Source organism: Rhinolophus ferrumequinum, chromosome 4 (assembly GCF_004115265.2).
Source record: "Rhinolophus ferrumequinum isolate MPI-CBG mRhiFer1 chromosome 4, mRhiFer1_v1.p, whole genome shotgun sequence".
In the NCBI taxonomy this organism is placed as follows: Eukaryota; Metazoa; Chordata; class Mammalia; order Chiroptera; family Rhinolophidae; genus Rhinolophus; species Rhinolophus ferrumequinum.
The window spans coordinates 55,745,298-55,759,507 of NC_046287.1; the positions used below are offsets into that span (position 1 = coordinate 55,745,298).

The 14,210-nt window shown below is 40.6% G+C and overlaps 1 protein-coding gene across 2 annotated transcripts in view; it reads left to right on the forward strand.

Moving 5' to 3' along the window:
- CUL4A (cullin 4A) overlaps window positions 1-14,210 on the forward strand; it is a 56,923-nt gene that overhangs the window by 20,249 nt on the left and 22,464 nt on the right. For both annotated transcript variants that reach the window (XM_033104277.1, XM_033104276.1), the window contains exons 6-10: window positions 3,756-3,918; window positions 4,490-4,579; window positions 5,717-5,799; window positions 9,652-9,719; window positions 12,222-12,340. In XM_033104277.1, the coding sequence (XP_032960168.1) occupies window positions 3,756-3,918; window positions 4,490-4,579; window positions 5,717-5,799; window positions 9,652-9,719; window positions 12,222-12,340 (523 nt within the window). The remainder of the gene's footprint in view (window positions 1-3,755; window positions 3,919-4,489; window positions 4,580-5,716; window positions 5,800-9,651; window positions 9,720-12,221; window positions 12,341-14,210) is intronic.

Here is a 14,210-nt window from a genome sequence, read left to right on the forward strand (position 1 = left end):
CCTCCGCTGGTTATTTTAATAATGTGTACATGGTTATTTGTCTTTGGTCCTTTATCTAAGCCAGAATCACTGGTGCACATGTCCAGGTGAGGGTGGATCTTAGCCCCAGAGTGTCTCCGTCACCAGTGAGGGTGGCAGGCTGGAGCTGGGGCAGGCGAGTTAGGAGGAGCAAGCCGTAGCACGTTCTCCAGCTCACGCCGAGGGTCACAGTGGAGGCAGCAGGCACGCACAGAAGTACTGTGTGGGAACACTTGTGTGTAACTGGGCTCTGAGCTCAGCACTGTCTGGAGACGACGGCACACTGCTCACCTCTGCTGTGGGGGGAAAGGCTGAGGGTCTCTGACTCTCTGGCAGCTGGAGTTTGAGCCTAGAATGGCTCCTTCCAGTGCGCTGGTGAAACTCAGACAAAGACTGTGACTGCTGTGGGGTCCTGATCCCTGAGCGCCTGAAGCCCCTCAGGCCTCCCCGTCCTGCTGACCGTCTGAGGGCACAGGGGTCTAGCTTCTTTTAGGATATTAAGGCCTGTTGTTTCAGTCTGCTCATCACACATCTTTAGGGACAGTATAAATTAGGAACGCCTCCCCCATATTGCTCTGGGTCCCTTGTCACTGACTTCCACAGCCTTTGCTGACACCCTTCATCTCTCTGCCCAACTGCCCTAAGCCTTTCCACTGCTGCCTCCAAATAGGACCTGCCTGACTTGAACAAAAGCCTATCCTTAGTCTCATCCTCAGGTTCTTCCTTTGTTGATGTGAAGTTTATTCTCCCATTCAGAAGAGATGGTGTACTCTCTCGTTACCTTTAAACTGGAGCTCTTTAAAAGATTGCTTTTTTTTTCCAACTTCCTCACCATCCTTTCACCCTACCCCAAAGCAATGTGATTTCTCCTTTCACCACATAGGAGCTGCTCTTGCCTAAGATGTTGGTGATCTGCTTACCAGATTCCATAGTCACTTTATCTTTATTTTATATAACCTAGCATCTGTGTGCCTTTAGACATTCTCTCCTTATTGAAACTTTCTCCTTCCTTAATACCACTTTTCCTCTTTGTTCCTCGTACCGCTGACATCCTCTCACTCCTACATATCTCGTACTAGACCTTCACACACGTCCACAATAAGGTAGGCACTGCACGGAAAAGATAGCCTTTATCCAGAAAAATAAGGATGGTAAACCTGATTGCAGCAAATCACAAAGCTTCTGCTTTGTGCAAGACCCTGTTCCAAATGCTTCAGCACCTACTAATTTTCTTAATCCTTAGAACAGCTCTATAAGGAATGACTGTTATCATCCCCATTTTATAGATGGAGAAACCGAGGCACAGAGAGTTGATATAACTTGCTGTACCTGGGTTGTAGGGTTACCTAGCCTGAACTCTTAATTTATAAACATAGTTTAAGGTAATCATGTCATATAAACTATAAACATTACTTATAGCATAAAGTAAACTAAACTATACCATACTCAGGCAGACAGAAAAACTGAGCATGATAGTACAGTACAACAGGAATCGTGAGAAACGCATAAGGGCGAGAAATGGGGGCAAGCCTTGACCCAAGCTTGGCAGAATGAGCAGGAGTGGTTAGACAGCTAAGATAGAAAGTGGAGGTAGAGAAAAAGAAAGCCCATTCTAGAAATATACGCAGTCTGACAATTAAGTTTGCGAACTCATCCTAGAAAAAGTGCTACATACCTCATTGCTAAATATCACTACGGTCACCTTTGAAGTACTCCCCTGGGAAGCTGCGCAGTGATGCCAGTGCCTAGTCCACCCTTCAGAGCAATTGTGGAACTCTTTCTGGAATGGCCATCAGAGCTGTCATCGTATTACCCTTAATGGCCTGAATGTCATCAAAATGTCTTCCTTTCAATATTTCCTTTATCTTCGGATAAAGAAAGAAGTCATTGGGGGCCAGATCAGGTGAGTAGGGAGGGTATTCCAATACAGTTATTTGTTTACTGGCTAAAAACTCCCTCACAGACAGTGCTGTGTGAGCTGATGAATTGTCGTGATGCAAGAGTCATGAATTGTTAGTGAAAAGTTCAGGTCGTCTAACTTTTTCACGCAGCCTTTTCAGCACTTCCAAATAGTAAACTTGGTTAATTGTTTGTCCAGTTGGTACAAATTCATAATGAATAATCCCTCTGATATCAAAAAAGGTTAGCAACATCGTTGCCACAAGTTCGCGAACTTAACTGTCAGACCTCGTAGGGTGGCAGCATGCCCAGAATGCGCCATTTGTGGGAGAGTCGGAGAGATGAAGCTGATGAGATACCATGATAGCTGTTGGTGAGGAGCTGTTGGAGCCTTAAACTGAGATTTAGATTTTAGGAAGAAGATTCTAGGGGACAGTTAATACCTCCTACGCATAGGATACCTGCCTGGACCTATGTGAACTGTTTCACAGGCGTAAATCAATGCATGTGATCCCCATTTAGTGTTACGGAAGGACAGGCACAGAGATTAAGTTCCTTGCCTCAGAGTCACAGTAAGCGAGCGAGTGTTGGGGCCAGAATTCAAGTCCAGGTGGCTGGTTTGAGCCCACATACTAACCACTGGGCTTTCGTGCTCTTTGAGTGCGTGGAAGACTGACCCACTGCTCCTCCAGGGAACGGGAAAGGGCCAATGTGAGTGTGGGGCACAGTGTAGGAGGAGAAGGTTCTCCAACAAAGCTGGGGTTCCCCAGAATGCATGCTCACCAGTGTCCGTAGTGCTCAGCGTGACTACCACTCACTGTTAATACTGCTCACCGTTATAACTGCTTACCACCACCACTACCACCACCACTCACCATTACTACTGCTCATCACCTCTTGCCTCCATCACTACCACTCACCAGCACTAATACTACCCACCATTACTACTGCTCATCACCACCACTGCCCCTGAGCTCCCATTCAGGAAACCTGGCTGGGCCCAGGTATCTGAGTTTTGTCCCCCTTTCCAGTGTTTGGCACCCAAGGACCTGGGGAGGTGTTTGGCAAGGCACAGAGTCCATTATCACATGTTTTTTGTGGATAATAACTAACAGCTAAATTTCCTCCTAAATTTCTCAGGCAACAAGCTGAGGAAGTATGATGAACTCTTAAAGTCACATTTTAAATTTGGTTCTTTAATAGACAGGGCCGAATAGAAGAGAGAACCAAGTGCCGGGGGAGAAATAGTTGGATGATAAGCTCTGTAGAAGGACCAGAGACGGAAAAAGGAAGGACTTGAAGGGGCTGGTGAGGGCGGTGGAGCCGGGTGTTCCTAAAGCTTCGAGCATTCTCTGATCATGTCCCTACGAAGAATGCTGTGAACTGTGGGCTGAAGGTGGCAGATTTTCACAAGATTCACATACTTTCCTTTTTCTTTCTTTCTTTCTTTTATTTTTAAGGAGGGCACAGCTCGCAGTGGCCCATGCGGCAACCTTGGTGTTACTAGCACCACGCTCTAACCAACTGAGCTAACCGGCCACCCCAAGATTCACGTACTTTTCAGGGGCATGCCTGACCTAGTAATGCCTCAACACTCCTCTTGTGACAGTTGTCTGAGCCACTCTGGGAAAATAGACAGTCTTGATAAGGAAGGAAATACAAAGCACACTAGACTGGCCAAAAATGAAAATTAAAATAATAATAATTCTTGACACCTGGATTTAGAGAATTAGCAAATGAACAGATTTGGGATGATATTCATAGTGTAGTTGGAACTTCACCTTAAACTTCTAAAAAGTAAAACTAAAATATAGTTTTGTTTTTTACTGTTTGTACAGGGATATGGGATTAGAACTATTTAGAAACCATATAATTAGTGACAAAATGGTTCAGAGTAAAACTATTGATGGAATTCTGCTATTGATTGAACGGGAAAGAAATGGTGAAGCTGTTGACCGAAGCTTATTGCGAAGTCTGCTGAGTATGCTCTCTGATCTTCAGGTAAATATCTCATTGTTTTAAATGTACCAATAACTTTTAATAGTTGATAAGAAAAACGAACTGGATACCTGACTAACTACTTACACCAAAATAAATGGATGTATCAAAGATTTAAGTGCAAAATAGGAAATCATACAAGTATTTGTTGAAAATATGGGGTATTTTTTTTTTTAATCCCTGGAATGGCAATGACTCTTAGACTAACGCCACACCAGAAGCCACAAAAGAAAAGAGCCCTTACAATGGACCAGTGCTCCCCAGAAAAAGGATGAGGGCATGGCAGCGCTCTCAGGAAAGCAGTGAGGTGGGCTGGGCTGCCTCGGTTAGCTGAGTAGAGGTCAGCCAGCCAGGAATCAGCTGACCAGAGGTCAGCTAAGCCCCTGGGGTCAGCTAAGCTGGAGCCGGCTGAGCTGACCTGCTGAGGTCTTGCTGGAGGAATGGCAGGTACAGGCAGCTTGTTAATGCAGGTACCTGCAGCTGTGTTCCCTCAAAATTTGGGATACACCCAACACTTCAAAAGATAGGTTTTTTTAATGTAATTGGTCAGTAACTCTGCTCATTCATTTCTTAGGTATATAAAGATTCATTTGAACTGAAATTTTTGGAAGAAACGAATTGTTTATATGCTGCAGAAGGCCAAAGGTTAATGCAAGAAAGAGAGGTGAGACAATAAAATGTTTCTGAATTGCCCCATTTCATTTTTATAGGTGTGCATCTAAGTGAAATTTCTAAATGCTTGTCTTTTCATACATGTAAGCATTTCATTGAAAATCTTGTGGAAGCTATACTGTGGCTGAAATCCTCAGTAATGAGCTTCATTTTTATAGTAAGGATTTAATTTCTTTTCCTTAAGTTAGAAACTTTGTTTTTGCACTGCCCGCCAAATAAGAAAGCCAGTAAGATAGCTTCTGAAATACATAAAGGAACTCAAGTTGAAGCAAGAAAATAAAAGGTAAATCTTAAATATGAAACATAAATGTGACACATGAACGTTTTTTTGTATGTGTAAGGCGTTGAAACAAATCATCCATAAAAGTCACGTGATAAACATAGTAATATGAATGCAAAGACTTTGACAACCAGTTTTCTAGTTATTAGCGCACAATCCTGAGGGGAGCCCCTCAGGACCATCACCCAAATGTCACTTGTTACTGTACAGGATGCACCCGACTATCGGTTCTTTCATCCAAATTTTGAAGAGGGCGTTTCATGTCAGGTACCAGGCCTGGCTGCTGCCACTAGATCAGAACCTCAAAGACCTTTGTTATGGGGCCTTTCCTGTGCTGTCGGGTGACAGCAGGGACACCCTTAGCCCCTGGAAACATGAGATGCATTTTGAGATCTTCTACAACAATGCATCCCCAAATGAACAGCCAGTCTGTTGTTTAGCTTTTGCTGCTCCCTTTAAGTGTGGGCCACGAGGTGCCATTAGGCTCATAGCTTCTGACCCAGGTGCTGCTGCTCACCTGTCCGTGGGGCCTCAGGGATGGAGGAACCTGTGGCATCGACCCTGGGACTTCACTGTGGATAGGGCATGACAGTGCTGCCCTGGCCCTTATTCTAGAGGTTATTTTAATCTCCAGAATTGAGTTTAAGGAAACGTTTATTGTATCCCATCCCACCCCACATACACTTGCCACTTTACCATCCCCACCCCTCTTTAATCTGTGTTAATATTTGACTTGAACATATATTCTGCTTTTTAAAAAAGATTTCGTAAGGAAAACAGTATTTCAGCTTCTTGGGTGAAATCAAGAATCTTTTTGTTACTGATGTGGTTAAATGTTTTGTTTGGAAGGTTCCGGAATATCTTAACCATGTAAGTAAACGTTTAGAGGAAGAAGGAGACCGAGTAATCACGTATTTAGACCACAGCACACAGTGAGTACTGTTAATTTATTTAGTTTTTGCAATTTGATCATAGGTAAAAACTTTTCCTGGCTGGTTATTGAAATAAATGGTATCTTTGTAGATTCGTTCAGTGCTATCTGAGAGTATTTTTGCTCTTAGCACATTTTACTTATATTATTTGTGATTATTCAGCACTTAGAAGATACACTTTCTAAGTGCCCTGTCATGAGTTATTGTCCAGATACTTGGCATCTTTGGGTTTTGAGACAAGGGATTCTATTTATGTTAATGGGATATAATAGAATATTAGGCAGTTTTGATGTTAGACATCTAATATAGCTGTAACTTTCATTTATGGTACTCAGTCACATTATTTCCTCTCATCTAACTTATTTTCCTCTAAACCTGAGTGAGGTTGGCTGAGTAGCTAGGGAAAAGTAAAAGGGAAAATTTTTGTGAATGTCTGCGTCAGCACACAATATTTATGCAAGGGAGAAGAAATAAAATAGAAATCTATTTCTATAGATGGTAGATAGAAAACAAATGGGAGCCGGTTAAGGAATAGAAAATAAATGGATTTTTTTAAGAGAGATTAAAGTGATAAAATGTGCAGAACTTGCTGACTCATTGGTGGGGAAGAGGGCAGAGAAGATGAAAGGGACAAAATTATGACAATTTGAGAATACAGAAAATAAGGGGTCATAAGAGAAAAGATGAAGTCACTTTTAGACATGTTGAGTTTGAGACGCCTGTGGGAATCCCAGATGTACAGAGAGGTGACAGTTGAGCTGAAGCCAGGACAAGGTTGCTCAGGGTTATGTGGGGACGCTGCCATTCAACTGGGCATTCAGGAGGGGCTACAGGGGCTGGAAGCAGACAGAGAGGTACCAGGCAAACAGAGCACAGGGTCTGAAAAGGCAAGGCGGAAATTATGAGTAGTGTCTTGCCAGTAGATCAAGTCACGGAAGAATAAAAGTCTTTGTGGAGTGTCTGCTACAGTTTTTTCTATTGATGATAATTTCCATATACCATTCCATTTATATGTATGAAGTTCAAGAACAGGCCAAGCTAGACAGCGTACTAACTAGGGAGATATATATAAATCATGTAGGGAATTGCGAACAGGCTTCAGGATGGAGGTGGGGCTGGCTACGCAGGGGCTGCTGGCATGGCGAACACAGTGGTTCCTTTCTTGACTCTCATACGAGATTCCTATACTTTTTTATATAGATGCTGCATTTTAAACCCCTCCCCCCAATATTTAAAAATATATTGCTTAGAAGTATATGTAGATTATTTAAGCAAAGGAATCCTAGACAGAACGGCGGCTCACCTCCAGGCTCAGGTATGGATGGTGGAGGACTGAGGAGCATTGACTGAAGCGGCTTCTACAGTCCTGGCTGGTTTTATTTAGAATAAAACAGAATTTTCAAAGAGAGAAGAGGGAGACCAAGGGAAGCTGGCTCAGCAGTCTTAGGGCTGGGCTCTGAGCCCCTTCTAGCCACAAGGCCCCAAGTCCCACGTGCCTTCAGTCAGAGCACAGCAGCCGGCAGTACGATAAGAAGTGTGCTTGAGCACAGCAGTGTACTCCTATCTGCTGTGCTCTGCGCCCTTCCCCATCACTGAGCCACGGCCAGGTCACCCTGCCGGCTCTGCCCCAGGCGTGGGCTGGGCTCTGTGTTCCCCCAGGACTTTGCCTCTCAGCATTGGACCTGCTCTCCTGTTGGTTGAAATCACTAGATGCTGTGGCAGGAAGTCTCTTACTGTAAATCAGTGAATTGTCACCTTAGTTTATGAAATCAGTCTTTGGGGACTGAGCTGCTACAGTTCATTCCCCAGGACTGCTCCTGAGCTCCTGGTACCTCTGAGTATCATCTGCCCCTTGGCCCACGACCTGTCCCAGCACCTTGGCTTTGGTAGGCACTGCATGAACTGTTAGAATGAAAACCATGGCGGGGTTTCTCAACCTGCAGAAGGGAAGCCTAGACCATAAACTGTCAAGAAGCGGTGATTCCATGAGAGCATGAAGAGCTGTTCCTTATTGTTAGTCATCCCGGAAATGCAAATCAAAACCACAGTGAAATACCACTTAACACCCACCAAGATGGCTATAATAAAAAAGGCGAGCAGTAAAAACCATTGGTGAAGATGTGGAGAAATTGGAACCCTTGTGTATTGCTGGTGGGAATGTCAAATGGGGCAGCCGCTATGGAAAATAATTTGGTAGTTCCTTAAAATGTTAAACAGAGTTATTAGGTTGGTGCAAAAGTAATTGCGGTTTTTGCAATTGTTTTTAACCTTTTAAACCACAATTACTTTTACACCAACCTAATACCATATGTTTCTACAATGTACCAGTTCTATTCCTAAATAGAGAAATGAAAACATACATCCATACAAAACTTGTAAACAAATGTCCATAGCAGCATTATTCATAATAGTCAAAAAGTGGAAACAACCCATTGTTGGCTGATGAATGGATAAACATACTCATACAATAGAATATTATGTGGCAATAAAAAAGAATGGAGTACTGAAACATGCTGCAACATGGATGAATGTTAAAAACACTATGCTAAGTGAAAGAAACCAGACACAGAAGTCAGATGTTGTACAATCCCTTTCATAGGAAAGGTTCAGAATAGGCAAATCTGTAGAAATGACTGGTTGCCTTGGAGTAGGAGGCAGGGAGGATGGATAGAGGGAATCGGAGTTCTGATGGGTGTGAAGTTTCTTTTAGGGTGATGAAAATGTTCTAAAGATAGATCATTTACAATTCTATACATATACTGAAATCCATTCAGTTGTATACTTTAGGTTGGTGAATTTTATGGTATGTAAATTGTATTTCAGTAAAGCTGTTAAGAGGAAAAGCAGCAGCAGCAACTGGCTTGCTGTCCCTCTCACATTTTCCTCACTGTGCCCTCTGTCTCCCCTCACCTGTCTCACTGCTCCCTTTCCTGGAAGCAGAATGGAATGCTGACTCGCTGAACTGGACTCTCATTTCCCCCACTCACTAGCCGTTTGACCTGGGCAGGTCACACCATCTCTGAACTTTGTTTTCTCATCTGTGAGATGGAGACCAAAATGTCTGTTATACCTTTCTCTGGGGTTGCTGTGAGGTTTAATTATGGTACATTGAAAAGTTCCTTATAAAATGAAGGCTTTGGGGAAGATGGCCAAAATCAATAATCCTCGGAATAAAGCAGATGCTCTGATCCTTAAAAAAAAAACAAATCTGGATAACAACCCAGGAAGAATGGTTGTTTGTGTCCTTGTGATTATGGCAGTCACACTTGCTGCATTTCCAGATTTTCAGATACCCTGTTCTGTGTGACACGTAGCTTGGACATCATGAAGGAGCTTCTATGATAAGTTGGATTTTGATAAGTGATAATGGGAGAAAGCAGGCAGAAAGAAGCGAGGACAGAGAGACATAGCTATAGCAGTAGAAGAGGGTATTTTATGGGACCTGGAAAAGGGATTGGTGGAAGATGAGGGCAGAAATTTGACAGCAGTCCAGGAAGTAATGTGCATATGGAGGACAAAACTGAAATTCGAAAAATGCCAACTGCCAGTCAAGCGTAGGGGCCTACTTTTATTGGAAGGTGTGGCACACTTGCCTGTCTGCTGTTGTTCCCTTTTCCCTGGATCCGTTAGTCTATTTATGTTATTCAGTAAATTGCTTTTAGAAATACTTCTGTCTGTATTAAGAACAGTAATGACTGTCCATGCATGAGGGAAATGCTTGTTCTGTAACCCTTTGGTTTCTGATTGACTCCATACTATGTCTGTGTAGACGGTAAGCCCCGCCCCCATCTTTTACAACTAACTAAAGTGTCTCCTTTAACTTCTGACACGTTCTCTTTTTGCCTTATATAGGAAACCACTGATTGCTTGTGTGGAAAAACAGCTATTAGGAGAACATTTAACAGCAATTCTGCAGAAAGGTAGATTTTTCCTAACTCTTGTGTCAATTAAACTGAATGATAGCTCTTAATTCGTTAAGAAAGTAAATAAAACATAAATAACAATGTAAGGACATGTGTTATTGTAATAAGACAATCGCTAAAAATCATTAAAAATAATGAACATATTAGCCCTTGAGAAATTAGTTAGAGAGAGATATTGAAAGGCATGTGGTAGAACTATAATTTATGTTGAAATCACATTAAATACTATCCAGGCTGAAAGGTTCCAGAGACCCTCTAGACCACAGACAGCTTGCAGGTAGGTACTTACATAACAGTCGTTGTCCTTTGTTGTGTCACTCACATTCTGACATACAGATGATGCGCAGAATGCTTCTGCGGGTGTAGATATGCAGTGGGACAGGCTGTTCAATTCTCGTGGGCTTCCTCCCTATGCACTCGATTGGCTAAGTGTCAGATGAACTGCCAAATATGTGGTCTGCTTGAGCCAGAGGACACTTTTTTGTCCTGATTATCCTGGAAAAACAAACAAACAGAAAATAAAATACATTATATTGCTAACTGTACAGTTCTACCTCTCATTTTACATTCCTCTTGTGATCTTAAAGCTTTGTTAAAGAGTAATTCAAACGTTGGTGCTTTGCACCAACAGTGAGACTACTTCATATAGCCTATGCTTTTATAGTTTATAATGATATATTCTTCAATCTGTATCTTTTTTTATTTCTACCCTTCAAATTGTGCTCAAGTCTCTGGAAATTAAAATGAGCACAGTTTAACCTTTTACAACAATGTAGTACTTAATGTTATGTTTTATAACTCTTAAGTATTTAATGTTACCATTTGAAAGTCATTTTGGAACTATAGGATATGTTATAAGGTATTGGAAACAAAGTTTTTTTGGTTCCTTTTGTGTGTTTTTGTTTGTTTTTTAAAGTTTATTGGGGTGACAATAGTTAGTAAAGTTACATAGATTTCAGGTGTACAATTCTGTATTACATCATCTATAGCTCACATTGTGTGTTCACTACCCAGAGTCAGTTCTCTTTCTGTCACCATATATTAGACCCCGTTTACCCTCTTCTAGAGCCCCCCTCCCGGAAACCTTAAAGTTTAATTTTGGAAAGGCTCTAAATATACCCAAATAAATTGTGGTTTGGATTCTGTTTTGCCAGATAGTAGTAGTATCTCTAATGAGATACCTAAAAGTAGGACTTCCAAGTGGAACCAGAATAATGCCAGAAGGGAAGACAATTAGCATTATTCAGCACTCCCTATAGTGTGTGTAAATATCTTTTAGTCCTTGAACAACCCTGTGAAGTAATGACCCCCATTTCACAAATAAGAAAACTGAGGCTCAAAACAGCTTGACATCGGTGCCTCAAGTCACAGCTCATAAGTTGAGAGCCAGGGTGCAAATCTGGATGTCTTTCTACTTATATTGCATTGAAACGTACACAACTGGTATGATTGTACATGAATGAGGTCTTAATTTAACGTCCACTTAAAACAAGTGCATTTGGAATTCATACTATGTATTTTTTAAAAATGAGTCATAAGAAAAAGGAACTTCGAGTAAATAGAAATTCTTGTAATTTTTTTCAAGAAATTGGTGAATTATATATATATGTAGGCACTTTCTAATAAAATACCTAAGTATTTTTAGAGGCATTTAAAACATAGAAAACTGTAATTTTTGAATTCTTAAAGAAGACATTAGGTTTTCAGTAAGATAAATTATAAAATAAAGTAGATCAATAGATCAAAATATAATTTAGAGCAATAACAAACTTTGGAGCCTTGTTAAGGATCTGTAACTCCAGCCTACAGTGCATTTGCGCACATCTTTAAACCACTTTCAATTTGTGGACATTGTGCCAGTTTGAAGAGGAATCTGCAGCTTTATGAAGTAATATGACTAGTTCAGATTCTCGCACTTAGCTGTGTCTACATTGGTAACATAGAGCAGGTATTTAGAAAATCTCTGGAAAGTTCTGATTGTGGTATGGTTTTAGAAAATCTTTGTAGGTATTTAAAAGCTAAAACAGAAAAAACCTGTAAAATGCTGTGTTAAAGTACTTCAATATCTGATAAATAATAAATGTTTTTCTCTCAGTTTATTATATATGTGAGTAAAATTAATCAACTAAAAGATTAGATTTGATAACTTTTCCTTTGACAAATACACTTTCAGACTGATGGACTAAATCAGAAGTAACTTGGAATCACAAACCTCCCAGGTCAAAGAGTTGGTGTGAGTGTTTTTCAGACCATTGCTGCTTTAGTGACATGAAAAAATAAAAAATACGTCTCCCAGCATGGTCTGAAAAATAAGATTCACCTAATAGGATCTATCTCAGATATTGCATTAGACTAACTTGCCTATATAGAAATAAGCAATATTCCCTAAATTTCTTAATTACATATTAACTTTTTTGTGATGCACACTATATTCCAGTTTAATTTTTATTCTCACTGACTTACTGATGTGATATGCTAATATTTACCTTGTGGTCTCAGGGCTTGATCACTTACTTGATGAGAACAGAGTGCCCGACCTCACTCAGATGTACCAGCTGTTCAGCCGAGTGAAGGGCGGGCAGCAGATCCTGCTGCAGCACTGGAGCGAGTACATCAAGGTGTGTGGGGTTTGTCTTGACAGCGATGCTAACTGTGCTTTGCGCCGGGGTGGGTGGCCCATCCTAAGGAGACAGCACCTGGCAGAGTGAACTGGATTGTTTGGAGGTACCTCTGTTTTTTCATTGCAGGTAATCAGGTAGATAGTAGTCTTTCATTTCGTTCCAGATCACTTGTGCAAACTTTTTTTAAAGATAACACCCTTCTGGGTGTAAACATGACTTAAAAGGCTGCTGTTTGGCTGTTTCTCATCAGCATAAATTTATAAGTTTAATTCTACGATCATGATTTTCAAAATGTAGTGATTTTTGTGAATCTGCTTTTTAAACATGGTATCATGCCTTTGCACAGTAAAGTACACATTTTGGTACATCAGGCTGAGGTATATATTAATTTCCTAGCAATCCAGAATTTATTATTGAAACATACACTTGCATGTTTCTGTTGCATGCGTGTGGATATATGTGTATGGTTATAAAAAGGCAATAAGAGGGATCCTTGTGGTGCTGGAATGTTTGGTTTCTTGACCGTGGTGTTGGGTACACAAACCTGCACAGGTGAGAGTCTGGAGAACTTAATCCACACACAAATGAGTTAGAGGTAAAAGTGGGACTACCTGGGTAAGATGGGTAGATTGTGTTATGCCAATACCCGTATCTTGGTTGTGGCGCTGCTCTGTAGTTTTGCCAGATGTTACCATCAGGAGAAAATAGACAAAGTGTACAGGGATCTCTTCACCATTTCTACTGCATGTGAGTCTATAATTATCAGAAGAAAAATTTCAATTAAATAAAAAAGGTAAAGCTTTCATGCTGCTTTATGGAATAATCAGGCCTGAAGTTGTATATTAATCGACATGTGGAAAGTTTGTACACGCACGCACACGACTACCCCAAGATTCTATACAGTGATGTTGAGCTAAAAGTCATAAGTGACTTAGGCTGGATCAGCAACAGAGCTTTACATTAAGGAAAGGCTAACGGAGATTTAGGGTTTTGCCAAGGAGTACTCCTCAGGGAACAGGAACAGGTGCTGAACACAAAAAGTTCATCTTTGCAATTTTCAGTATGGGTAGTAAAAGAGTGATGTAACCACCCGCCCCTGAGTATCCATTAATGCTAATCAGTTACACTATAACAAAATAGGAGATTACATTCAGCACAGTGTGTCCTTATCAAAATAGAGCTGATCCTTGCAGTGCGTGTGTATTGTTTTTAAATGCAGTCAGTACAAAGGGTACAGAGTGAAAAATAGGTCCGACTTGTGGTCATACAGTGTCCCTCTCCAAAAGGCATTTATACCAATTTCATTTGTACCTTTTCACTAATAATCTCCTTCCACATGCATTTATGATGGGTAAGTATAAGAGTATACTGAAGACCACTTTTTCAAAAAACATATATTACATTGAACATTAATTGTATTCAACACCTCTTCAGTTGGTAGTTTATATCCTCAGCTATTGTTGCATACATACTTTTAGTAGTGTTTAATACAGTTATTTTTGAATTAAAAATACAAGCTAAAAAACATATAGTTAGAAATGAAGGAGAAATAAAGTAGTCAAGAAATCCAAATAGGTGTATTGGGTTAACAGGAATTAATTTCTGTTTGAGAAATGTATAAGTAAAAGTTCTTTAAAAAGCAATGGAATATTCCCAGTAATTTATAAATTCTTCCAGAAGCATAATTGTAATGCTAAAGCATTAATTGTATACAGTAGTCCCCTCCCTTATCCGCTGTTTCACTTCCTGTGCTTTTAGTTACTCACAGTCAACTGCATTCCAAAAACATTAAATGTAAATTAAAATTCAAGAAACAAGCAATTCATAAATTTGAAATTGCAAGCCATTCTGAGTGAATAGCAATGGT